General features: G+C 35.1%; 1 protein-coding gene across 2 annotated transcripts in view; it reads right to left on the bottom strand.

Moving 5' to 3' along the window:
* The window catches only part of LOC145245855 (MYCBP-associated protein-like), a 530,396-nt gene that overhangs the window by 263,371 nt on the left and 239,745 nt on the right, over positions 1–27,280 (bottom strand). For both annotated transcript variants that reach the window (XM_080107561.1, XM_080107562.1), the window contains one exon: positions 10,838–10,992. In XM_080107561.1, the coding sequence (XP_079963687.1) occupies positions 10,838–10,992 (155 nt within the window). The remainder of the gene's footprint in view (positions 1–10,837; positions 10,993–27,280) is intronic.

The following is a 27,280-nucleotide window of genomic DNA, read 5'->3' on the forward strand; positions in this document are numbered from 1 at the left end:
CCCATGCAGCGGCTAAAAGACAGAAGTTCATGCAGCAACAAGTATGCCGTTATAAATGTGCTATGAATTATATGTAATACACGCACCCATGGACACTAGACGAGTCATGGGCCGTTAAGTAAATAGGGATCTGAGGAAATAGTCCATTAAACATGCAGTAGATAACACTTTTAATATATAAAAACGATTAAATGAGAATAAAAGACACAACAAAGGGGATGGTCGGCTGTCCGGGCTTTTGAAGATGACGTCAAAGGAAAGACGGTCAGACCCTGAATCCAGGTGCCCCCGGAATGACGTCAAAGAAGTCAAAATGGGGAATAAAAACCCCTGGAGATTAGGTCAGCGGGACTCACCAACATTTCAAACAACGTGTGGTGGAATGTTCTGACGTCATCTGTACCAATAAAATAGAGGCAGGAGATAACGACGAGAGAAGATAAGTAGTGACCATGGTCAGGGCAAGCAGACACATCTCTGCCATTTTGCACACACGACCCCTCCATACTGTCAACTGGAAAATAAACATTATTTGCAAATCATTTCATTCCTGTTGCGTATTATTTTAAAAAGTGCAAGAAACTTTGTTTTGTGTTAACGTCTATTGTGGAGATGCGCCTAAGTCGTACGGATTTCAAACAAACCTCACTTAGCGATCAAGCTAGTTTTTGAATAACACAACACTTTGTCCGTTACACCACGGGTCCTCAAGATGAGAATAGTAGTCGAAATAATACAAATAATAGCAACAACATCTGTCAGTTTGTCAGTCTGTTTGTGAAACTCTAATTACACTGTTGAAGTCGTCAAATGATATGATGTCTTTACTTTGTTGAAACTACCCTCCATCCTCCTTCTAACCTCCCCCCGCCCCCGCACGCGAAAATCCGTCAATTGTTTTTGTTGCGTTTTATGAGAAGAGATAAGCAGAGTAATTTGCTGCCTCAGTTTCAGATGACGTTGGTAGATGAGTTTGGTGGGGGGGGGGGCAAGGTGAGTGGGAAGGGGTCGGTGTGCGAATAGCGGGATGAGTTCACTTTTCCTAGTAATTCTGGAGAAACGATCATTGTCATCAATTGTAATTTGTGACTTTTATCTATCATGACAAAATTTTAGGACAAATGCAGCATCGAAATTAATTTCACGCTGACAGCGATTGGTGAGTAGGGGTAGGGATGAGGGTGAGATGGCTGAGTAGAGAAAAAGATTACCATTTTCGCATCTCTGGCAAGGTAAATATATTCAATAAAGTTGCAGGCATATATATATATATATATATATACATACACACATATATATATATATATATATATATATATATATATATATATATATAAATAAAGCTGAATGTCTGTGTGTGTATGTGTGTGTATGTCTGGTCACGAATGGGCTCCTATATGGTTGACTATTTTAAAAAACTGATTACATATAATGATAGAAGATGTATCGAGACACAAGAATGGTTATGTTTGATTTGGCAGAACAGTGGTTCATTAAAATTGTGGGGTCTGCGTTCGCGCCTGGTCCACAAAGTATGAAAATAAAAAATTAAAAAAAAAAACGTTTACAAGTGATTTTGATATAGATGTACATAAGAATACTTTGATAAGTACGTTTTAACTTAAATAGGGATGGTATAATAAAATTGTGGGGTCTGTGTTCGTGCCTGGCCTCCATAGAATGGAAATAGGCACACAGTTTAATAAAGACTTTTCATATCTATCTGCGTAAGTATACTTTGATAATTATGTTTCTGTTTGAAGAAATATGGTATAATAAAATTATGGGGTGTTCGTTCGCACCTAACCTCCATAGAATGGAAATATGTCACAAAGTTTAACAAGGTTTTTTAATATAGATCCACAGAATACTGTGATAAGTGTTTCAGTGTGAACAGGTATGGTATAATAAATTATGGGGTTTATCTATTTTATTTTTATTTTCATCATATTTTGCTTTGGTTTGGATTCCCCCCAAATTCAACCCAAATTTACAACCCTTCCTTTTCATAAGCTATCATACTTTCATAAATCAGAGTCCATTTTCTGTAGGCTATTTTTGAACCCAGTCAACGACGGGTACTTTTGCTAGTATATATATATACAGTCTTATTTGTAGTATTCCGAATTTTACTGGGTGTATGTAATTCAGTAGTTCCGCTTGTTTTCTTTTCCTTATAAGGGAAATGTTTTCCATAATGTTTTATTTTTAAAATGTTTTTTATTCAATAAGTCTGAAGAAAGGCCGTTCTTGTGAAAATTTTCAAACGACATAATGTTTGAATTTGTCCAAATGGTCTTGAAACAATTGTAACCAACAATGAAATACGCTTTTTGTTGCTATCAACCCATTCTTTGAAGTCTTGGCTTTTGTTGAAATAGTATATATATATATATATATATATATATATATATATATATATATATATATATATATATATATATATATATATATATATAAAGTAAAAGATGGTTATACACTTTTTGAAGGCATATTTTTAAAGTAAAATTTGAGAAATTTTTGAAAACTTTGAAGTGTCGAATATAATGATAAAATCATTGTTTATTGCTTTTTTTTTTAAAGTCCTATATTTCGCTAATACATAGCCTCATCAGGGTCGAAAGTCCGGTTTGTGAATTTCTTTTTCTTCATTTTGGTGTTATGGCGAAGAGACGAGAATTTACGTGTAGATCCGGTGGTTTCAAGTGTGTAGTGCTCCAGTTTCGAGCGGGATTTAAAGTAAAAGATGGTTACACACTTTTTTTTTTTTTTACTTAAAATCCCCCTCGAAACTGGAGCACTACACACTTGAAACCACGTTCCGACTCCGATTTTTTTAAACCCTGCTTCAAATTCTAATAATATATTTGAGAAGTTATAGAGGAAAACAGATCATGGAAGAATGCAAGAAAAAAAAACTCTGTTTAGGTATTAAAAGTAGTTTTATATTGTTACTACTGGGGTGCGGCGTGGTTTTGCTCGGTTGTAAAATATGTTTAAATATGATATTTTAATATATCCAGATTTCGTATATATTATTATAAAGTCGTGATTTAAAAAGTAAAAAAAAAAAAGTATTTGGGGGTCATCAGCTAGAATCGAAACCGAAAGCAAAACTGTAGCATTCAAAGCTCGTGACGTTACCACTGTACCAACGTGACACGCATATGAACTGATTAAAAATTAACTAAGATGAATATACAAAATGTATAACGATTTTTTTTTTCAATTTTACCCTCTTTTTGACCCATTAAAAACTATTTTAACTGGCTAAAGACCCATAAAAGAAAGGTCCATGAAAAAATCCAATCATTTGCGGCCCCTAGTGCCGCTCTGCGACTTTTAGTTTTGGAGGAGATAGTTTGAAAACATGGAGACAGACAAACAGACAGACAAACATAGTGAGTTTTATAAATTAGATTTTTGTTATATGTTACTAAATAAGGAATCATTTCCATTGAAATCCAATTAGTATTATGCATCTGAAATTGAGAAAAACATTATTGAAAAGTGTCAACATTATGTGAATAAGCAAAATCACACGACATCAGGTCAAATTCGGTTGCTATCTTAAACAACATAAAACTATTTTTAATGCATAAACAGATTTTCTTTCAAATTCTTTCATAGTGACAACTTTTATACATTACATACATTTTTCTTTTCTTTTTTTTAACGAATTTGACCTGCTGTCGTGTGCATTTCACTTATTCACATAATGTTGACACTTCTAAAACATGCTTTTCTCAATTTTAAATGCACAATACCAACCGGATTTTTAATGACAACGATTTCTTATTTACTAATATATAACGAAAACAACGACACAAGACTACGTTTAATGTTTGGAACAGATTTTTTTCTCGCGTTCTTTCACGGCTACAACTTTATAAATTACCTTTTCTTTTTCTTTCTTTTTTTTAACACAAGGGTTGGGGGGGGGGAGCTATTCCATTTTTACATCCTCCCAAACAAAACTTCATAATGAGCAAGTTTTCTTTCGCGGAGTTTTTATAGCCAACATCTGCAACAGCCCATTAAGTGCAAACAGACATGTGCAAACTCTTCCTGACTGCCCCTCCATACATAAACGAACTTCTAATTTATACTGAAAATTAAGTTACACTTGGTTTATTGGAGGTGAGAATGTTATTAAGAAAAACAAATATTTTGCCATCGTAGACAAACCAACTCATGATTTAACGGTACATGTGAACATGTGGGAAACACACACACGCACACATACATACATGATGATTGCAACGTCTTGTCAGACGAGTGCCACTCCCCCAGACACTTAAAGTCCATGAGCCCGAAAATGACTTCCATCGCCACAGGACCATTTTAATAGACAAATGCCTGAGGGAGTATCTATACACAGATGATGTTACGGAGTCTTAGCTTTGTACGACAGCTAAGTCTCTCTCTCTCGGTTCAAAATGTTGAGATCCAGCAACAAGCAAGAACAAGATAGCCAGCAACAAGTTAAACTGCAGACCAGTTTAATGCGGGTACTGGTCTCCCGCTTTATGGTTTTTAAATCAAAGATTTGCTTCTCTTAGAAAGGTTGCCTTCACCACGGCTTACGGGAGCCCTCCACCTCATCACACACATACATACACACAAACACACACGGTGCTAGTTGGCCGTTGACCCTGAAAAAGGGTTCATTCGCCCTTTGAGAGGTCTTGTTTTTAATCCTTCAGGGAGACTAGCCACTTTCCTAACCAAACAAGTCTGCTAGAGGAACCAGTTTAGTCGCCGGTGACCCGACCATGAGGCAGGTAGTACTGGGTTACATGGTACTAGTAGCATATGACATGACCTGACTTTAACATACATACATACATGTATATATATATATATATACACACACACACCAGGTTAAAGGTATTCAAGAGTGATAACTAATGAATTTAACGAGGTTATTAAGAGTACTCATTAAAAGAAGAGCCAGATATATTTTTATTAATATAAACAAATTTACATGGTCGCGACACTGGACATGCTAATGTTTCGGACAAGTGGTCGGTTAAAACCAGAAGTCCTCGTCACGCGATTTAATAATATATATATATATATATATATATATATATATATATATATATATATATATAGATATAGATATATATAGATATATATATATATAGATATTATTATTATTAAACATTTGAATAATTTTATTCAAATATTTATTAAATAGAATTACTAATAAAAAATAACGAAATCAACATTTAACAACGATAAAAGTGTAAGGTATCGTGGCTCAATGGTAAAACATTGAGCTGTTACGAGTTCGATCCTTGTCAAAAGTTTAGCCATGCTGAAGACGGGTGATACCCAAAAACACATGTACAGGAAAAAATCCTATATATAATAATTTGATTGCAGAAATTCCTCTCTGGACCAAATTACACTAGGTTTGCTCCAACCGAGGCCACATATCAATATATTATGTCTAGACTATTAGCCAGTATATGTAACTTTTGAAGGTTATCTTATACACATTCATCCGCTATATTAAAATCTTACATTCAATCCTAGGAGAAACATCATCACGACAGCAAAGATATACAATGGAAGTAGCTGTTATTTTTCCCTCTAAATAAAAATACAACTCCCGCTCACAGTCGACACCAGGAGGTATTCTGCATTAGGATCATTTCTGGGGTTTCACCCTAGTTTTCTGGCTCAGATACTTTTACACATACCATAAGCTTTCCTTTTCCCGATCCAAAAAAATAATGATTTCTCCCTCCACCCATTTTACAAAATCTTATTAGCTGACAACTACATATTCGTTCATTCTGGAATGAACGAAACCTTATTAAAAAAAAAAAAAAAAAAAAAAAAAAAAAAACGCTTCAGAGATTAAAACAAACAGGGCTTCCCTGATTAGATTAGGCGATCATTACAGATGAAATACCCGGATTACAAACTTATTATGACTTCGAAATATGTTCATAAGCAATACTTCTTTCATTAAATATGCCGTACATGTTAGCTTTTCGTACACAGCTACGATAGTGTGAGACATATTTCGTGTTTAACTACAGTTACATACTGTTTTCCGACACAGACTGATAGCCACTATTTCTTCTTCCGTTATTCTCGAAAACTAATATTCCACAATGACGTTTCACACTGATCACATATGCTTTGTTTTATAATTACGTTTCATAATCATTAGCCAACAAGAATAAACTGTTGCTTTAGTTTTACAGTAGATATACTTCTGTTTACATTACGCGATTTAGCGGTGTTAACCAACCGAGTCCCTTTCAGTGATAACATGACTCAAGTTTGTATAAGCAACTTATTTTGAGGGTCATATGTCGTACGTTCGTCGTGGCGCAGTCGATAAATGCATTTTCTTTTCTTTGCATCTCCTTTTACAACTATCGTTGAACGTTTGATCCTGACCTCTTTGGCTAGTTTCCTTTTTATTTCATCCCCCCCCCCTTATAACAGGTTACCGTTGCTATTAGCATTATTTTTAGGGCGTGGATTAATTTTTTTTTCTATATTTCTGATACATGCAAAATAAATGTTTTTTTTTTTCTCCTAATTCACCATAATTTTAATTACACGAAAATAGCTCACTAAACCAAATTCATTTCCTTACAGCTACATAATCAATACTTCTTTCATAAATCATACAATAATTCCGTTTCTGTTGTTTAAATTGTTTCAATCTCATAATTGTACTACTTATATTCTTTATAATAGAAAAAAAATCCTGTATCTATTGTTCAACATAAAAAAAATGCTTATTATTTATTCTGTTTATGCGGTATATTTTTTCTGCTTACTGTCAATTTCTGAAAAACCGTGTACATTTTTACATGGTAACGTACACGTGACTACAGGAGTTTAGTTCCCTTTAAACGATAGAGGGTTTAAGAGTTTTTGCCACCTTAACTCCAGTTTTGCCAAAAAAAAAAAAAATACCATATCCTGAACAATACCCTGAAGCATACCCTGCCCACCAGCTTAATCTGCACAAGCCAAACAACACATCATCCACTCACAAAATAGCATGTCAATTCCGAAACCCGTTCTTGGGGGTGTCTATTCTGAAAGCCGTCCTTAACATGAGGTTGTGGGTTGGTCGTCGTTGTTTTTGTCGTCGACAGCAACAACAACGACGACAACAATAACAACAACCGTACTTGAAATTTTTATGCCGGCAGATGTATGCTACCACCGGGCAACGCCGGTTATCGGGTACTGCTAGTATTTAATAATCTTTGAACAAAATATTCAAATTTTTAGTAAATAAAAGTAATAATAATAACAACAAATACGTCCCAAATAAAAGGAGCGATGTAAATAAAAACAAAGGGCAGGTAACTCCCTCAACGCTCAGGAGGGATTAAATACCACAGAATCGCTAATCTATCTATATATCTATAAAAGTGAAAATGTCTGTATGTGTGTGTGTCTGTCTGTGTGTGTGTACACTTTCCTACCAAATAACTTTCCATTTTTGGTCTACAGACTCGAGATTTGATATAAGGGGTATTGAGATTTGGGAAAATGTTTTTAATCAGTTTCCGGACAGAAATTTGGCTGTTAAGGGGTCAAAGTTCAACGATTTGACCTTTGAAAACTTCACCAAATTCCTCCACCAATTTTGGGTTTAACCACTTGAAATTTTAGATGTAGGTTCTTTGGACATGGATCAAACTTTTTAACTTGATTTGAACCCAAAACGATAAATGGTAAAAGGTCAAAATCGAGGTCAATTTTTTTTAAATTTGACCTCTCAGCCAATTTTTGGTCTAAACATTTGAAATTTTGCATAAAGTGTATTCAGACATAGGGAAATCTTTCTAATCGGTTTTTGGTCGAAAATTTGGCTGCCAAGGGGTCAAAGTACAAAAGATTTTTTGCAACTATCGATTATTTTGTGTTCAGCTTGGTTTGATAATTCATCATGAAAAGACGGATACACAAACACCGTTTGCAAATTGCAAATGATACAAACAATTTATTAAGAAAAACATCTGAACAAATAATTTCACAAAATGAACATGTCAACTGGCCACTTCGTTTGTGCGATTTCATCTCATTATATAAATCTCTTTGGGGATACGTAAAGTCCCATGTGTATGCTGATAAACCAGACATAATAAACCACTTGGAAGACAATATCGAACGCATTATCGTCACAATACAGCCTAATTTAATGCGCAGAGTTTGTAAAAATTGAGCATGTAGATTACACCATATACACGAGAGCCTGAAATTGTATTTAAATTGGAAAAAACTCCAAATTAATCTTTGGAATAAACCACATATTTGTATAATAACAATATTTTTCTGTGATTCATTTAATTTAAAGTTCGCCGAATCTAAAAAAACTAAAACTTTATATATATATATATATATATATATATATATATATATATGTATGTATATATATATATATATATATATATATATATATATATATATATGTGTGTGTGTGTGTGTGTATGTGTGTGTGTGTCTATATTAGTTCTTAATGTAATGTTTTAATAATATTGTTATTATTGTTTTTATTACTTATTTATTTATTTACTTTATATATATATATATATATATATATATATATATATATATGTTTACTGTTTTTGGGGGAAAGAATTCCAACATAGTTCTTGATTACAAAGAAAAACTTTTTCGATATAAGCGCTTAATATTTATTTATTTAATAGTACAGAAGTTCAGAAAAACCAATACGAATACTTTTCTGAACTTCTGTACTATTAAATATATATATATATATATATATATATATATATATATATATATATATATATATATATATATATAACACAATTTTAAACTGTAAATCATATTTTACATGAATGTATTATTCGACATGATACTGAAATAAGAAATATTAAGGTTTCCTTAATCTGCGAAGTTTCAAAGAAATGCTTTCTTCTCATCAGAGAAAGCTATGAATTTGCTGGTACTGGCATTAACTGAAACAGCATTATATGAAAGCTAGTCATTAATGCAAAAAAAAAAAAAATTAGCGCAAAGAGTTCATGAAATGGGAAAAGAAATGGAAAATAAAAAAAGCAAATTAAAGATTAAAAATCCAGATGAAAGGATATGGAGTGGTTAGATATTTTCAAGACGTCACGATCATAAGAGTCAATGTTCTCATAAGAAATCTGATTTATAACGTTGACAAATAGATCCAAATTAAACATTCAAAATGTGTGTGTTAAACTGTCTTCCGTTGCCTGCTTTCCAGCTGACTACAATATGGCCGTCTTCAAGTCCAATGCTAACAAGTTTTTGATAAGCCGTTCCACTTAAGTTAACAAATTTACTGAATCTCGACTACTAACAATTACCATGATTCTGATACTGTACACTCTTTAATCCTTATCCTCGAGTGGCCTCTTGACCTTGATAAGTGGTGACTCCTAAGTAAAAAAAAAAATCCATGTCTGTAGAAAGATCCCATTTGCAAGCAGTTGAGGAGAAAAGATTGGGTTACGAAGACACATTTTTTTAACTTCCATTTCTGTTGTATTTCACTTGTATTTTTTAAATCAAGTTTTCCGTCATTACTAAACTTTTTTAAACGGTTATGGAAGATTTGTTACACCGGTTCCACTATACCTAAGTGAAAAAAAAAATCTTTGATGATTCGAAATGATCTTTCTTACTTATGCACCCTATTTTTTTCTTTTATTCCGTCTGAATAGATCAGCAGGACTGCAAATTGCATTTTTTTCATGAATAAACTCATGCATTCATGGTCTGAAAATGTCATCTCTCTGTTGCAGATAATGACAGTGTGAGACTCTAAGTAAGCAACCCCTGTCATGGACGTACGACAAAAGCAGAGATACATTATTGAATTTATCGCGAAAGTGCACCGAGAATGGAGATGACTATGTACAAAAATAAATTCTGTGGCACAAAATATTGTTCGTTTTAAGGGTACCACCCCTGTCTTCGTAGCTCTTCAACTTTTTGAGTTAAAAAAATAGGAGTTTTTACTTTTGGAGCTACCAGAGAGAGAGAGGGGGGGAGAGAGATTATCTCTACTATTATATAAGAGTCACTTTGTGCATGTGTGTATGTGTGTGTGTGTGTGTGAGAGAGAGAGAGAGAGAGAGAGAGAGAGAGAATTCTTTCCTCATAAGTTCCAAAACGGCTGAGCCTATCTTTTGCCATTTTCACACTAAGGTAATTCATATATCTGGCAGTGTTCTTAGATATGTTTTGCACAGAAACTCATACAATAAGTATCGAAAATCCAAAAAATCCAATCTTAAAAATAGCCTTTCTTAGCGATAAAAAAGAAGACTTTTTAGAGTGGAATACTTTACGTTACATCGGCCAATGTTGTAACATAAAATATCCCCTGGTAAAAATTCTTCTTTTTATCTATGAGAGAAGAAAAACTATTTTTAAAATCGCCAAGCCCAAATATCAGCTGACATGAATTCGATGAACGACATTATCATTATTATTAAAAACAGTTTTTCACAAATTAGTTCACCGGGCAAATTATTCCTTGTAATATATACTAATCAATAAGGGATTGGTTTTATAATACTACATACGCAATCTGGATAAATTAAAACATCATGATTAAGTGTATTATACGATTGGGTAATGCCGGGTGTTAGCTAGTTAATTCTAAAAAAGAAGATAATTTTTAAATATGTCTATTCAAACTGTGCTTTTATTGATGGAAATTCTATTTGAAACTTCGTTGTGACAGACTAAACTTAAGTGTGATAGATCTACCAACCGAGGTCTCTAAAAACAGATGCATGAACGCAACTAAAGAAGGAAGAATCAAAGAGGAGAGACATACCTGGTGTTTTCAACTGACGAGTAAGAGGTAGTCAGGTCGTTGTCAACAATATCACAGCTGTAAGAATTTTCATGTATAATCAGTTGGTCTCTGGTTGCTTGGGTTGCAACTGCCTTTTCGGGCTTCAAACCGACCACTTCAAGCCCTTCATAATCCTTTAAGAAGAAGAAAAAAAAGAAATGAAAACAAATGGATCCATGGTGAAACGGATAAAATGCTAAGTAATAATCAATTCTATCTGATAATCTTCTATGGGTTGTAGGTTTAATCCTCAGTACCAACGATAAATAGACTACAATTAAAATCCAAGGTTCTTCCCGGTCATAGCTGACAGAACAAACACACGCTCTATCCATGGATTAAATAAAGGTTTTCGGTTTAAATCTCTACGGATTCCAAAATTTGGCATAAAGATCTCTGAGTTTCACAAAACACACTTGAAGAAGGCCTGAGGTTATATCAGCTGAAACGTTGTGAGAATAACATCGAAAAAGTGAACAGTAGTTTGAATAATTCACATGAGACGAATTCAATTTGAAGGTGACTATATAGTAATCCATAAGGAATGGCTCTTATCTTTGAGAGACTCCATGTTTTGACAAACTTCTGGGTCTGACTTTTACACCTGATCTAAAATGGACACATACATCAAATCTGTTACTAAAGTCACTGGAAAGCTGGTGGGTTCATTCTACCACTCCAGTAGATATCTCACTTCTGATGTAATTCTCTACCTGTATAAGAGCCAAGTACATCCTAGGATGGAGTATTGTTGCCACATCTGGGCAAGAGCTGCTAGAAACAGCTTATTCTGCCTTGACAGAGTTCAAAATAGACTTTGTAGCTTAGTGGGGGGATGCCCTTTTCTCTTCCCTGCAACCTCTTTCCCACAGAAGAAACATTGTGAGCCTATCTTTGCTTTATCATGCTCGTCTGAGCTCCAATCTATGCCCTCCCCCCTTGCCACACTTTCACAAAAAAAACACTCGTCTAGCTGAAACCACTATCAATAATTTTTTCTTACTCTTAGTCCACGCCTAAACGTAAACGTAGATTCCATGAACGAAGCTTCTTTCTTAGAACTGCACACCTGTGGAACTCTCTTCCGTTGACTACAATATGGTCGTGTTCAAGTCCAACGTGAACAAGTTCTTGATGAGCCATCCCCTTAAATAATCCAATTTATCAAATTTAGACTATTAACGATTTACTATGATATTGTCCCATTGGCTACTGTACACTCATTAACTCTTATCCTCGAGTGGTCTCCGGGCCTTGATAAGTAGTGACTCCTTTGTAAAAAAAAAAAAAATGCTCTTATCAATGTGGGCGTTGGTATATCAATATGGTAATGCCTTGCAGAAGATTACTCCAAAAACGTATGCGTTTCGCACATGAATGGCAGAAAGTAATGGAAGAAATGAGTTAGTTCCCTTTAATCACATTCTATCGTCCTAAAAGAAATAATCCTCGAGTTCCACAGATGAGAAGTTCTTAAAAAGAAACTGTTCATGAAAATTCCTTTTAATCTGAGGCAAATAGGACGTTGGTAAAAGTGTGCACATCACCTTGGGGTCCTGAGTTCAATCTAGAGAAAAGGTAGCGAGACAATTTAAGAACTCAACTGAAAGAATATCATGAGCTCGGTAAAATAAAATGTGAACTATGCATTCGTAGGACTTCAATAATGGGTTTTGATTCAAAATTCTATAGCCAATTTCTGTATTTGACACAAGCTATGATGAAGGCCAGAGAGCAAAATGGCTGAAATATTGTAATAATAACAACCAAGATAAGGAAACCCATTTGAAATTCTCTCTATATATGTATAAAACTCAATGTCTACGTGTATGCATGTAGTTGCAAGGTGGCATGACATAATGGATAAAGTACTTGGTAAAATTCATTTCTGAAGATTAAAGGTTCAATCTTCAGTGCGGGGGGGGGAATGGCACCAAAATATAATTGCGAATTATTTATGACTTCTACCCAGTCATGGCTGATGAAACAAGAGCATGCCATCCCCATAGGTTAAATAAACTTGTTTGAGAAATTCTGCACAGATTCTTGAATTTAACAGAAAGATTCAGAAGTTTGACGAAATACACCTGAAGAAGGTTGGGAATTACATTGATCGAAACGTTGAGCAAATAACACTCAAGATGAGAACAGTAGTCCAAATAATCGAAATAATCCAAATTATCAATCCTCATCTAAAAAATTTAGAAACATAATATCCAACAAGCTTCTCTTACAGTCTTTTGGGACATAAAATAATGGCGAAAAAAAGCAGATTTTACTTTAGAATATTTATCAAAAATTATATTGTCTGTTTAAATGAGAAAACAAAACTAAAAAGTCTCTTATCCACATGGAGTTTTATTTGGACTTGGCCAATATATAAAATTAATCGATGCATAATCTGCTTGCTCTCTTCTTATTTACCAACCTCCCCATGAGGGCCGAATATGACACTAGATCTAATGTGGGATAGACCGTGAGCATCAGAAGAATACCCCAGGCTGGTCAAGAAACACTTATAAAAATTGATATAATTAGATACATCAGCATTCTTGGTAGGGGAGCCTCAGACTATTCCTAAAGAGGTAAAGGAAAGTAGTAAGTAATGCCTGGGAGGATATCCTCATGAACTGAGCAGAACTAAACAACACTTTTCTTAGTCAGTAGATCTGATGAAGATGGATCTGATAACCAGAAAAATCTCTTCCTTCCTCTGGGTTTGTAATTGTATATAATTTTAATAAATATGTCATGTAATGGCTCTTCGTTTTGTCCAATCCAAGATCTCTTTCTGCCTTGAGAAACGATAGTCCGCAGTGAAGCAAGAGTTGTTTTCAAATTAAACAGAATCAATCAAAAAGATGACTTGCAGAAATGGCGTTGGTTTTAAACCTCCCACGAAGGTTGTTTTTAATGTAAGGAAAAGGAAGAGTTCCCTCTACATTGACCAAGGACGAATTACAGAACAGATACTACCCGAGCGAAGGTCGGGAGTTGGCGTTTGCATTCGAATAGTTTCGCTTTATTTATACAAAAAAGACAAACAGCTGACACAAAGGGACGGTGGAAATTTTTTAAAACTTGATAAAAAAAAAGAAAAGAAACTGTGTCTGTTTGCGAATCTGAGATATTATAATCTAGGAAGTATACAAAAACTTCTCCCAGAATCTAACCGATGCGAGAACTCCAACGCAAAAAGCCTTGCATGGACATACACAAACGCGCGCACCCATTTTGCCTTTTATATATTAGACTAGTGGTGGTACCTGGTGTTGCTTGGGTGTCTGGAAAAAAAAAGTGTTAGTAGGCAGGCAGGCTCGAACCCACGACGCGATGGCGGAAAAGAAGAAAGTGAAAGAAAAGCTGAGATCTTACCGCTATGCTAAGACGCAAGAGGAAGTGAAAAGCGTTCAAATTTATCAATGTCAATCTAAAAGTTGACCTGAAGTGAATAAGTTAAGAATCACACAAGCGCAGAGATGAAGGTTGGCTGCAGGCCAGTTTCTGGTTTCCCACTATGTTGGGGAAAACTATCTCCCTCTAAAAAGGGGGAGCTCTCCAAATGAATAGCAATTGTTTGATATGAAGGGTTTCCCAAACATTGATTAAAGCTAATTGCGTTTCTGGAGGACCCAGCTCGAAAGCCAGCGAACTGATTCGATTCTATTAGTTTCACTTTATTCATGCAAAAAAGACGAACAAACACGTGAAAGGACGGAATAGCGTGAATTTTATAAAAGTCGATCAAAATAAATGTAGATACGACATCCGTTCACAAATCATAGATATTATAATCTCGGGAGTATATAAAATGTTCTCCAAAATAATAACCCTCGCGAGACCTCCACCCCCTGAAAAAAAGCCTTTCTTGGACATACAAAAACATGCACGGTCATTTTGCCTTTTATATATATAGATGATTGCAGAAATTCCCTTCTGGACCAAATTACTGTATGTTTGCAATAACAGATGTCACATACAAATTTATTATGTCTGAACTATTACCAGCCATCTTTGTAACTTTTGAATGCCGTTACAAACACATTTATTCATTATAATAAAAATCCTATCTTAATTCCTACAAGTGACATCATCACAATCGCCAACACCTTTAGACAAAGAAGTCCCTATTTTCTCCTCTAAAACAAAAGTCTTCCCACCGGTCTCAGTCAACACTGGGTAACTATTTAAATATTATAACTATATTGCCCTGCCTGGATTATTATTAACTGGATGAAACACTCATACACATGCAACTACATTTATAGTCCACTATTCGGAAATAATAATTTCTTCCCACAAACATTCCAGCTTATCTCATTGACTGAGACAACAAAATTCTATTATTCCGGGAGCAGACATTCAAACAAAAAACGAACACGTCTCAACTTATTCAATATGGTTGCTCAATCTATACAAAACGTTACTTTTATGCATATTAAACCAAATAAAAAATATTTTATTTCAATAAATCGCTTCACAATAGAAATGCTAATGAACAATAGAGGTGAAGGAACAGATTTTCGTTGACACTGCTTTCGGTAGCAGACATGCTGGAAGTTAGGAAGTACGTTAGCTGACTATAACCAGTTAGCAAAGGGACGAATGGATTATGCTGGTATTCTCCTATGGAATATTTATCCTTCTGGATAAACTATTGCGGGAGTATGGATGTCTTGAATTGTAGGAAGATTAATCGACAAAGGGAAAAATTTGTAAACAAATGTTTTAACAACAGAGAAATTCTATTTTAATTAATTTTACTTTACACTAGCGATGGGGGGTGTAAAATTAATTTTACTTTACACTGGGGGGGGGGGCTGGACGTAAAATACGCTTAAATATGATATTTTAATTTGTCCAGATTTTGTATATATTATTATAGAGTCGTGATTTCAAAAGTAAAAAAAAAAGTATTTAGGTGCCACCAGCTAGAATCGAGACCAAAACTGTAGCATTCAAAGTTGGTGACGTTACCACTGTACCAACGGGACATGCATGTAAACCGATTAAAAATTAAAAATGAAAAATAAACTAAGATGAATGTACAAAATGTATAACAATTTTTTCAATTTGGGCCCATTTTTGACCCCTTAACAACAATTTTAACCGGCTAAAACCCATAAAGGATGGTCCATAAAAAATCCAATCATTTGAGGCCCTGTGCGCCATTCTGCAACTTTTTTGTTTTGGAGGAGATATAGTTTGAAAATATGGAGACAGACAGACAGACAGACAGACAGACAGACATATAGCCGTTTATATATTAGATTTACATATTTTTTAATGGCAGGGGAAGCGTTTTTTTTTAAGACTTGGTAGTCAGTCACCTAGAAATGATTTTTCAATAAAAGCACTGGTCCTCAACTAAAGAATCGATTTTCACCCAAAAAAAACTTGTCACATTTCAGGCTATATAATATACATTTATCTGCCCCCCCCCAAAAAAAAAAGATCATTGTTTTTTTGTGTTTTTTTTTTTTTTTTTTTGACCGAAGAATCTAAACATCAAGTTTAGAAACATAACAGAGTTGTGCAATTCATTTTTCTTCCATGCTCCAAAGAAAATTGGTCTTCAAGCTGAAAATTTAAATACAAAATCTGGTCCACTTGGAAATCTAAAAAATATTTGCGATTTGTCTTATTATCAAACGGCAATCTCGTTCAACTATGAGTTTCACTTAATCACTGTCGATCATCGTTGATCTACCAGAATGAGGCAGATCCCTTAATGAAAAGTTGCCTTTTCAGAATCGTGCAAACCATTTCTGATACACCCTTTCTGTAACAGTATTCTTTCAATACACATTTCACATCTTTATGCAGGTTTTTGTCGGGTTAGAATAGATTTGAAGAATAAGACTATGAAACGATCTTTAGAAGGCCGGAAAGAGAACAATAAGAAAACAAAACTTTATGACCAATGTAGTAGTTTAAATAAAGACCTGACCACAGATAGGTTAGTTTGGAAGTTAATTTCTAGAAGCCGTCCAATACGTGTCAGCATGTAAAATGCACATTAAACATTATTATGATGACGATGAGGATGATGACGACAACGGCGCAGTAACTCTGAGAGAACTCAAACCACATCAGAATTCACACTAATAATCACTACACCATGGCAGATATTTTGAATGAGCCATTAGCAATCTAATACTTGGTTCTACATATCGACTAAGGTTTTGTCAAGATACATTTAGCTGTGTATCGTTGTACAGATTTCTGTAGTTTAGAATAGGAATATAAAATGATCTTTGGTAAGCCGAAAAGATGACATTAAAAAAAAAAAAAAGAAAAATGAGCAAACTTTTTGACCAATGCAATAGTTTAAATAAAGACCTGGCCAGAGATAGGTTAGTTTGGAAGTCAATTTCTAGAAGCCGCCCAACATGTGTCAGCATGTAAAATGGACATTAAACCGAATGTAATGATGATGACGATGACGATGATGATGACGACAACGACGACGACAATGATGATGATGATGATGATGATGATGCAGGAATTCCGAGGGAAGTCAAACCAGCTCAGGATCCACACTAATCGGCACTTCTTGTGAATTATCCATTAACAATATAAAAACTAATACTTGGTTCTACATATTGATTTTGTCCAGGTATTTAAAAAATTAATGTTTTGGAAAATATACGCAGATTATACGTAAAAAAAAAAAAATCAAATTATCTATACTGATCGTTGTTATATATTTGTTTCTTTACCTGCTTTACATATTGACTAAGATTTTACCCAGGTGTATTTAGCTGTGAGCCGCATTTATTTGAGGATAAGCTGTAGTCCAAAGAACAGGCGCACAATAATGACTTGCATGAAATGTTGGGAACCCGTGCACTTGTTGGCAGAGGAAACTGTTGCTTCTTATTAAAATCAGGCAATACCGTAACTGATAAGAGTCAGATAGTAAAAAGTATAAATTAAAAACAATGCCCCATTTGCACATTCTGATGTCTGCAACCATTAAATTAATAGTTAGGAAAGAGAAAGAAAAAGAGAGAGGGGGGATAAAGAAAGAAAGAAAGAGATAAGCAGAGAGAGTGGAGATGAGATTTAATTCTGATGTCTGCAACCATTAAATTAATAGTAAGGAAAAAGAAAGAAAAAGAGAGAAGAAGAATAAAGAGAGAAAGATAGAGAGAGGGAGAACGATTTCTGATGTCTGCGACTATCCAAAAATAGTGATGAGAGTGAGATGGAAAGAAAGAAAGAGAGAGAGAGGGGGGGCGAGAAAAGAGATTTCTGATGTCTGCGACTATTAGATAAATAGAAAGATAGAAAAAGATAAAGAAGGAGAGAGGGAGAGGGGGTTAGGGTTTAATTGATACATGCTTTATTAATGATGGCTATCTACATGGCGACAAGTCAACCACATATGGTAGAAAAGTGATAAGACTGAAATCTTCTACACGTGGTCCACTCCTTCCCATTACGGAGGCCCACATCTCCCTATTGTTTCAGCTACGAAGGTATCGAAACGAGGAGGAGGAGGAGGAGGAGGAGGAGGAGGAGGAGGAGATAGTCCGATGCAAACCCATACTATGTACACTTAAGGGGAGAGGGGGCAGATAATTAAAGAGAAAATACAATAGAGATTGGTTGTTTGATTATTTTATTTTACAGCATATCAACCGTTTTCGTATTATTTAATGCTAAATCCAGTAATTTTGGAAAAAAAAGGGTTTCCATTGTTCCAGTTCTTCATATCTTCAAATATTTATTCATGGAGTTTGGTTTGGTTGTGTTTTTTTTGTTTGTTTTGTTTTTTTACGGCATATCAAGTCTTTTTGGGTTGTCATATAATAGGCCGACTGTAGACGGACTGACAGTTGTGACCGGTGCAGTATATAGAATTAGGAATTGGAACTCATTGTTTTTAGATTCGAAGTTATTAGCACAGACAAGGTGTTTATAAAAAGTATCATAGCAAAATTAGAGAGACAGGTCGAACAGGCAGAGCAATCGTTGACATGGCGTGATGTGGATTACCACGTCACAGAAAGATTTGTGGAACGCGACTTTGGGGAAAGATTGATAATTGTTAGAAGAGCCTGTTTCGAGGAGAGAGAGAGACACACACACACACAAAGAGAGAGAGAGAGACACACACACACACACACAAAGAGAGAGACAGAGACAGAGACAGACAGATCGACCGAACTGTCAATAACAGTTCAACCGTCGCCCACTCGACCAAGCACACCATCAACCCACATACCGACCCGAACTCTTACTTGTCATGCTATCACTGTAATGTAAATAAACTTTGTTGATTTAACAAGTTGTTTGATTACAAAAAACCACGGCTATCAGCGTGTATATACTATTGACACGCAATTGTTAAAAGTGCGACCAATAAATTATATAGATTGACTATATTACAAGGTTATTCAATGTTGAATCCAATAATTTTGGAAATTTTTTTATGCTTCAAGTTCTTCATACCTTTAAATATTTATTCATGGTGCTTGGTTTGGTCGTTTTGTATATGAAAATCGCTATTTTTTTTTTTTTTTTTGTAACTTTTGCAGAACAGATTGAGATTTGCAAAGGGAAATGAAAAAAATGAGATCAATGTTTGGTACATTTTAGGTCAGAAAGCCAATATCTTCAGACAGCCTGATTTGGTAGTACCAGTGCAAGAGAAAGAGATAGAGAGGTTAGAGTGGAAGGTAAAGGAGAAACACATTACACCTGCCATGGAGAAGCAGTCGGCATTTGCCACCGCATAAAAGTGCGGAGAGAATTTATGGAAATTTAAAATAACAACAAAGGCATCGAATTAACAAAAAAAAAAAAAAAAAAAAACGAAGCAGGCAAGAATTAACGGAATTCTTCTAGAACCCATGTTCTTTTTCTTCCCCTCCCCCGAAGTCAAACATAAGTTAAGAGGTTAACGCGAAGATTGAAAAGAGAAGGGGGGGGGGGATAAAATGTTTTAAAAACGAAGAAAGAGTAGAGGAGGAAAAATAGATTCGCTTCTTTGAGAGATCCAATTAAAACGTTTCAGTTAAACGGTGAATCAATAGAGTTTCATTTATCTGGAGGAGCACCCGCGCATCTCTGTAAGCCAGTTTGTTCCGTACATCTGTTTAATAATGGGAGCCACATTTTCAGAAAAGGGTCCATAAAATTTGAAGGTCACCTCCAGCGAAAGTTGAGAGGGTCACATGACTTCTGGGCGAGGCCTTCTTTCTTGTTCTTATTTATATATAGTTTATTCATGTGCAAAAGTTAATGTTTTATAATAAAGGCAACATTTACAAATAAACAAATTTAGGCATGAAGCCCTATAAGAAAGATGGGTGCAGGGTGTTTCTATTTGTCTACAGAACTTTGGAGATTACTCTTGACTGGCACCATTTACCACAATACCGCATTCACTCCGTGGAGTGTAACCTACTTGATAAATTCCTTAAACGTTTTTGTAAAATTGTGTATATGCGTGTATGTACATAATTTTTTTTTTTTTGTCCCCTGACAAAAAGAGGGTGGGCCTGTAAATTCACCCTCGTCCGTTTGTTCGTTCGTTCATCTGTCCGCACTTTTCTCAATAACTACGCCTTAGAATTTTTTAAAATTGTGCACAAACATTAAACATGATATGAGTAAAAAAGTAACAGAACGAATTTTCCCGGAAAACTCCAGTTGCCCCCCCCCCCCGGGGCCAAATGGCTAAAATTTACACTTTTGTGCTTATTAAAAAAAAAAAATTTATGCCTTGGATTTTTATAAAACTTTCTGAAAAGTTGTAACTAACTGATTTCTATATAATTTTGCTTGTCTATACTTCGCGATAACTCTTGGATGTGCCCCAGGGGCTCTTTTAGGACTAATAAAAACACTCCATTTTGGGGACTATTTTACCATATTTGTCCAAAATTTTCTGTGTATGTTTATTTATTAGAGGTTTTGCATAGTGCTGAACTCAAATTTAAATAGTTAAGGCCTGGGAGATTTTGGGGGCTAAATGGGGTGGGGACAAATGCTGAACTTAGTCATTTTTTTATGCTTCGTTCACTGTGCACTCACGGGGGACCATGCATGCTTCACTTATTTTTTTTTTTTATTATTATCAATCAGCAAGATTTGAACAAGAAAGGATATACTGCATGCCGTTCTTAAAATTGGAGATGGCCGGCAAAGCAGCATGGCCTGATATAGTGAACTCTCTCTCTCTCTCTCTCTCTCTCTCTCTCACACACACACACACACACACACACACATACACACACACACACACACACGCACACGCATGCGAAGTTTCTGTTTATATTCTTTTGAGAAAAACTTTCTATAAAATAACCAAGAAGCATGGTTTTGTATCAAAGGACAAGAAACATCACCTGGTCTCACAACGGTTATGGTGGCAACGGTGCCGTGATGATCAACAACATGCATTTCATCAATATCTCTGGTTCAGAACCTTAATGGTGACGACGGTGACCAGACGATCAACTCTCGTGCATAAAGCATGGTATACTCTCATCGCTACTGGAAGCTGCATATTGCACATCTACCGATCATGCTAAAGTTTGAAATAGCAAATTTTCACCGCTAAACATTGCATGAAATTTATCTGTAATTTGATTACCTCCACCTTTTTCTTCTCCTTTTCAACCTCTCTCTTACAGACGTGATGTTGCTAATCTCAGCCTTTTCTTGAAATACTGTAATGGTATTCACCAGAATTGTCTGATCTATTCCCTGCTTTCTTTGTTCCAGTTCATTTGACTCGTTTCTCAAGTGGTCTTCATCAATTTACTTTTTCAATACCTCATTGTAAATACAACTTCCTATTTCAGTAGCTTACTAGCCCGATCGTAAAATACGCTTAAATATGATATTTTATTTTATCCAGATTTCGTATATATTATTATAGTTGTGATTTCTTAAGTAAAAAAATTTAAAAAAAAAAAAAAACGTATTTGAGTGCTATCAGCTGGAATCAAAACCGAAACTGTAGCATTGATAACGTTACCACTGTACCCACGTGACACGCATATGAACTGATTAAAAATTAAAAATAAACTAAGATTAATGTGCAACATGTATAACGATTTTTTTTTCAATTTTGGCCCACTTTTGACGCCCTCAAAAACTATTTTAATCGACTAAAGGCCCATAAAAGAATGGTTCATAAAAATCGTATTATTTGAGGCTCTTTTGCGCCGTTCTGCGACTTTTAGTTTAGGAGGAGATAGAGTTTGAAAATATGGAGACAGATAGACAAAAAGACAGACAGACATATAGCCTTTTATATATTAGATTTCCAAGAACTGAAGACTTATGGAATTCTCTTCCTGCTAACTGTTTTCCTCTTACCTATAAGGTTGGTCGTTTCAAGCCTAAAGTCAATAGGCATCTCCTGTTTTTTTCGATAATCATCTTTTGTTCTTGTTCGTTCCTTGTATCAAGTAGCCTCTTGCCGTGTCTGGAGCGACTTCCATTAAAAAACAAAAGTCTGTGAAGAGGATGTGAAAAGCTGCTGCTGCTTCCTGTAGTCTCATTGCGAATGTTAAAGTATCTCTGTTTAATGCTGCTGGCCGGTGACACCTGCTTGGGGTAGGTGCACACAAAGATAAAATCGTGTTCATCTCTGCCACATGCGTCAAAGCTATCAAAAAGGTAACATCCGGTTTTGTTACAAAGTGTGCAGAGCCATACACGAGAGGAGGGCATAATTATTTGAGCGTTGGCCTTTATTTTTTTATTTTTATTTTTTTTTAATTTTCTTATCAATTTTTTTTCAAGCTGGGGATGGGGCATCCTACCGGCGGTCAGATATTCATCCGCTATCTCATACATTTCAATCAAGAAATCTTTTAAAGATTCTAACTGTCTCTTTAAGTGCAATTGTTTGTATCTCTCTTGCACTTGGTTTACCGGGTATATTTGCTACGCAGTTTTTGAACTTCTTTTTCATGAGTTTAGTTGCTTCTATAATTACTGGAATGATAAAGGTCTTCCTAAGATTCCAGCCTTTTTATATGTCACACATAAAACCTTGATATTTCGTTATCTTTTCCCTCCCAGTTCTGTTTAATCCAGATCATTGGGAGATTAACTTCTACTAAGGTTGCTTCTTTCTCCTTCTTGTCCAATATAACAATGTCAGATTTTATGGCCCCGTTTTCTAGGTACATAGCTGCATTGCATAGTCATAATGGATGGTGTATGACTTATTACCGACTGTTCTTTCTGGTATATGTTCACAGAACTTGCTGCAAATCCTGGAAACATGTTTACCAGAAATAACAGTCGGAAATCAGTCATACACCTTCCACTATGACTATACAATTGTTACAACTACGTACATAGAAAACGGGGCCATAAAACCTGACATGCTGTATTCGATATTCAACATTTTACAGATCGTCTAGTGGAGATATTTACACACTCCTTTGTGTCAGAGCGTATAATAGCCATCCCCAAGCAGAACCTTACAGTTGGATGTCAGGTGGCTCACATTCTCTACTTCTGCATGGCATAACCTGCACTTGCTGTCATTGCGTAGACCACTCATTGTCTTAAAAGCATTGATCATCAAGCCTTGATCTTGGGAAGCCATTATAACCCTCTCCTGATCAAAATGGAGCAATCCTCCTTTTAGCCAATCTAAAGAGCCTTCCTTATCTATATAGTTCTGAGTGAATGAATTCGTCCAGAAAATACTTTATACGCTGTTGGTTGGCCCATTTTTCCAGATTTTTATTTTTTTTTTGCAATGGAAGTTCTTGGTGTATTTTTGGCGACTTTTTAGGATTATTTCCGTAGCAGACTTGTTTTCTGGTTCTGTCTCATTTGTAATGCGAAGTTGTTCTGCTGGTTTCTGTTTCATGATGTTGATGCACCATTTTGAGGGTTGGATTTTGAGAGCTCATCAGATATTGCCCGATGCTCACGATATTCACACGATGCTCACGATATTCACACGCTGCTCACGATATTCACACGATGCTCACGATATTCACACGATGCTCACGATATTCACACGATGCTCATGATATTCACACGATGCTCATGGCTTATCAGGTCTGAACCTCATTCTGTTATTTTATGCCCAAACAATACACATGTTTTGTAAACGATTGGTTTGTAGATTAATCCGTTTTATAAGCATATATCATATAATCGGTAAACGAGAGTTTATATGTAATCCATGGACGGGAAGTGGACACAGTGGTGCGGCTAGGGGTGGGAGCAGAGGGGGCGGTCCACTCAGGATGACAGCAAAAGAGGGATGACAATGTCAGCCTAACAAAATTTTTCAGTTAGGCTAAGTGCGAAAATAATCTGAAAATAGGATTTATTTTTCATATATTATGTAAAGTTTTTTAATCTTTTCGAAAATATTAGAAACTTTTACATTTTTTTTAAATTAGTAACAGAAGAATATTTTTGCCGATGTTTATTGAAAACTTTAAATTCTGTATTTTTTGTAGTTTTTAATAATACATTTGAAATCATTTGATAACATTTCATTTTCTTTTAACTGTAAAAAATAATTAGAAAAAGGATTAAGTAGATTTATTTGTGTGTGTGTGTGTGTGTGTGTATGTGTGTGTGTGTGTGTGTATGTGTGTGTGTGTGTGCGCCCCGTATCTAAGGATGGGGGGGGGTCCGGATGACAGCAAAGGAGGGGATGACATTTGAGCAGACCGCCCTGGGTGACATTTACTTTAGCTACGCCACTGAGTGGACAAGAGAGTAAATAGTAACTAATAGGTAATTCCACTCTCCCAAGACTTCCCAAATTTAGAATTCACCATGAGGTGAAATATTGTTGAGCCATCCCCAAGATGAGGATGGAGGTAGATCGAGTAGTTGATAGAGTATGGAAATAAAGTAGGCAGAAAGTCTGGAGAAAGATCTGTTTTGAATTGGTGGAGAGGAGTGGAAGCGAACACCTTGCCGAAGTGTGTCCCATGCAGTTTAGTTTTGTATTCAAGACAAATTCTATTTAATTTGTAGATGGGATGATGACAGGTACTACCACTCCAAGTCAGAGTGGACCGGGGAGTACTGGAAACTAAAGAGGCGAGCCTATACTCCCCAAAGCTCCTTAATTGAGGTCTCATTATTAGGTGCATTTAAAGGTCATACTCCCAATTGATAGAGAGAATTGAAACACAATAGTTACACAATAGTAGCCGTGTTTCAGTGGAAAAGTTAAGGGGTCAAAAGGTCAGAGTGTGACATTGGGCAGAAGATGCAAACTATGTGGTTTTCCGCGAATCTCTCTCTCTCTCTCTCTCTCTCTCTCTCCGCTTCGCTCCATTTCTATGAGGAAGTACACGTTTATCTATTGCCCACACCAGGGATAGTGTGGTAGGGTATATCAAGACGAGCTATTCATCTCTCTTTTTCTCTCTCTTAGCTGGTGAGATTTCAACGAGTACATGCCTGTCTATTGTCCACACTGGGGACAGCATGGCATAGTGTTACAAGACAATCTCTCTCTCTCTCTTTTTCTCTCTCTCTCTCTCTCTATCTATCTATCTCTTTCACACACACACACACACACAACACACACTCACACACATAAATACCTTGTCTCATTAACTGTTGTTTTCTGCTGTAAATAAACCTTTTATAAAAACACTGGAGCCTGATTAATTATATCCGACAAAAGATAAACATCCTGGGTTCACAACAACAGCATCGACAAGAACCGCAACACAAAGTAGAAAAGATTTATACACGTATCAATAAACTATAATACAAGTAGTTTAATAGTTTTCTCCACATGTCTTTCTAAGAGGCTCCATCTATTAGTCTGTCAGTTCGTTTCTTTGATTTGTGACCTTGGACAGGAGTTCTGTTTCTGTTTGGTTCTGTTTTTAAACAGATTATTGATATAGTAGTTACTAATGTTCATCTGATTGGTTACGAGTTTTTGGCATAGGCCTTTAAAAAAAAAAAATTACTACTTATGACGTACCAGAAGAGAATGACTATAGGAAACAATGAATAAGTGATAGATTCTTTTTAATACTTCATATGGAAAAGGGTCGGAAAAGTTCGTTTTTAATGATTTTCTTTGCTTCAAGTCGCTTTATTGTTTACCTGAATCACAGTGCAAAGGAAAGCTTACAAAGAGAGTAGAGTCATAACAACAACAACAACACATAAACATTACATTTATTCTGAGGGACAGCTTCATACAATAAAGAAAACGAATGCAATAACATTTTTCTTATTCGCTCGTGAGATTGGCAAATATTCCCAGTGTTGTTTGACTTCAAAGGATAGAGTAACGCTTCTTATATATATATATATATATATATATATATATATATATATATATATATATATATATATATATATATATATTTAATTTTTAACTGCTTTTTCCTTTACAAGGAAGAAAAACTTACATACAAATATAGACACGCATATATGTATATACATATACATACATACAAACATATATTCTTCTAATTGTTAACTGCTTTTTTCTTAAGAGGAAAAAACTATATATATATATATATATATATATATATATATATATATATATATATATATATATATAGAGAGAGAGAGAGAGAGAGAGAGAGAGAGAGAGAGAAAGAAAAAAGAGGGAGAGTATGAATATATGCGCAAACCTGTACACTTCCTTCCTGGGAGAAATTATCAGGCTAAAAATTATCAATTATATATATATATATATATATATATATATATATATATATATATATATATATATATATGTATGTATGTATGTGTGTGTGTGTGTGTGTGTGTGTGTGTGTGTGTGTGTGTGTGTGTGTGTGTGTGTAGCATTTTTTCTCTATGGCATATTTCATTAAATAAAAAAGACGTCATTTGTCTATTAATTCTATTTTCGATCCTTTCCAACTTCCGAATAAGTCTTCACTTCTGGCGGGAACTGGCTGATGTAAGCAACATATTTATCATAATTCGAGTAGTTTCCAATCCTTCAGAATTCATCGTCAGGAATAAATTAATCTAACTGGTTTTATAAAGTTTTTTTTTCTCTTCATTGGTAAATTATTTTATCCTTTTTTCCATTGGTTAATATATATATATATATATATATATATATATATATATATATATGTATATATATATATATATACACACACACACACACACACACGCACACACCTGCGTAAAGTTCGTAGGAGAAAACCACAACAAAGAGCTCGATTATAAAGAAAATATTTTTAAAAAGCCTAATATTTATTCATATTTGTGTTATTGAAGATTAAAAAAACATTATTCCCGTCAGTTTTGTATCCAAGACAAAGGGAGCAAGTTCTCCGTCGCCTATGTCAGACTCTCTTTATCCTCTGCTTATATTTGTCTTGCAGAGAAAACCTTTCCCCGTGAGATCTGAAACCGATGGTACCAATGTTTTTTCTTATATCCTGTTACACAAAT

Source organism: Euprymna scolopes, chromosome 23, assembly GCF_053919585.1.
Source record: "Euprymna scolopes isolate OS-2025 chromosome 23, ASM5391958v1, whole genome shotgun sequence".
In the NCBI taxonomy this organism is placed as follows: Eukaryota; Metazoa; Mollusca; class Cephalopoda; order Sepiida; family Sepiolidae; genus Euprymna; species Euprymna scolopes.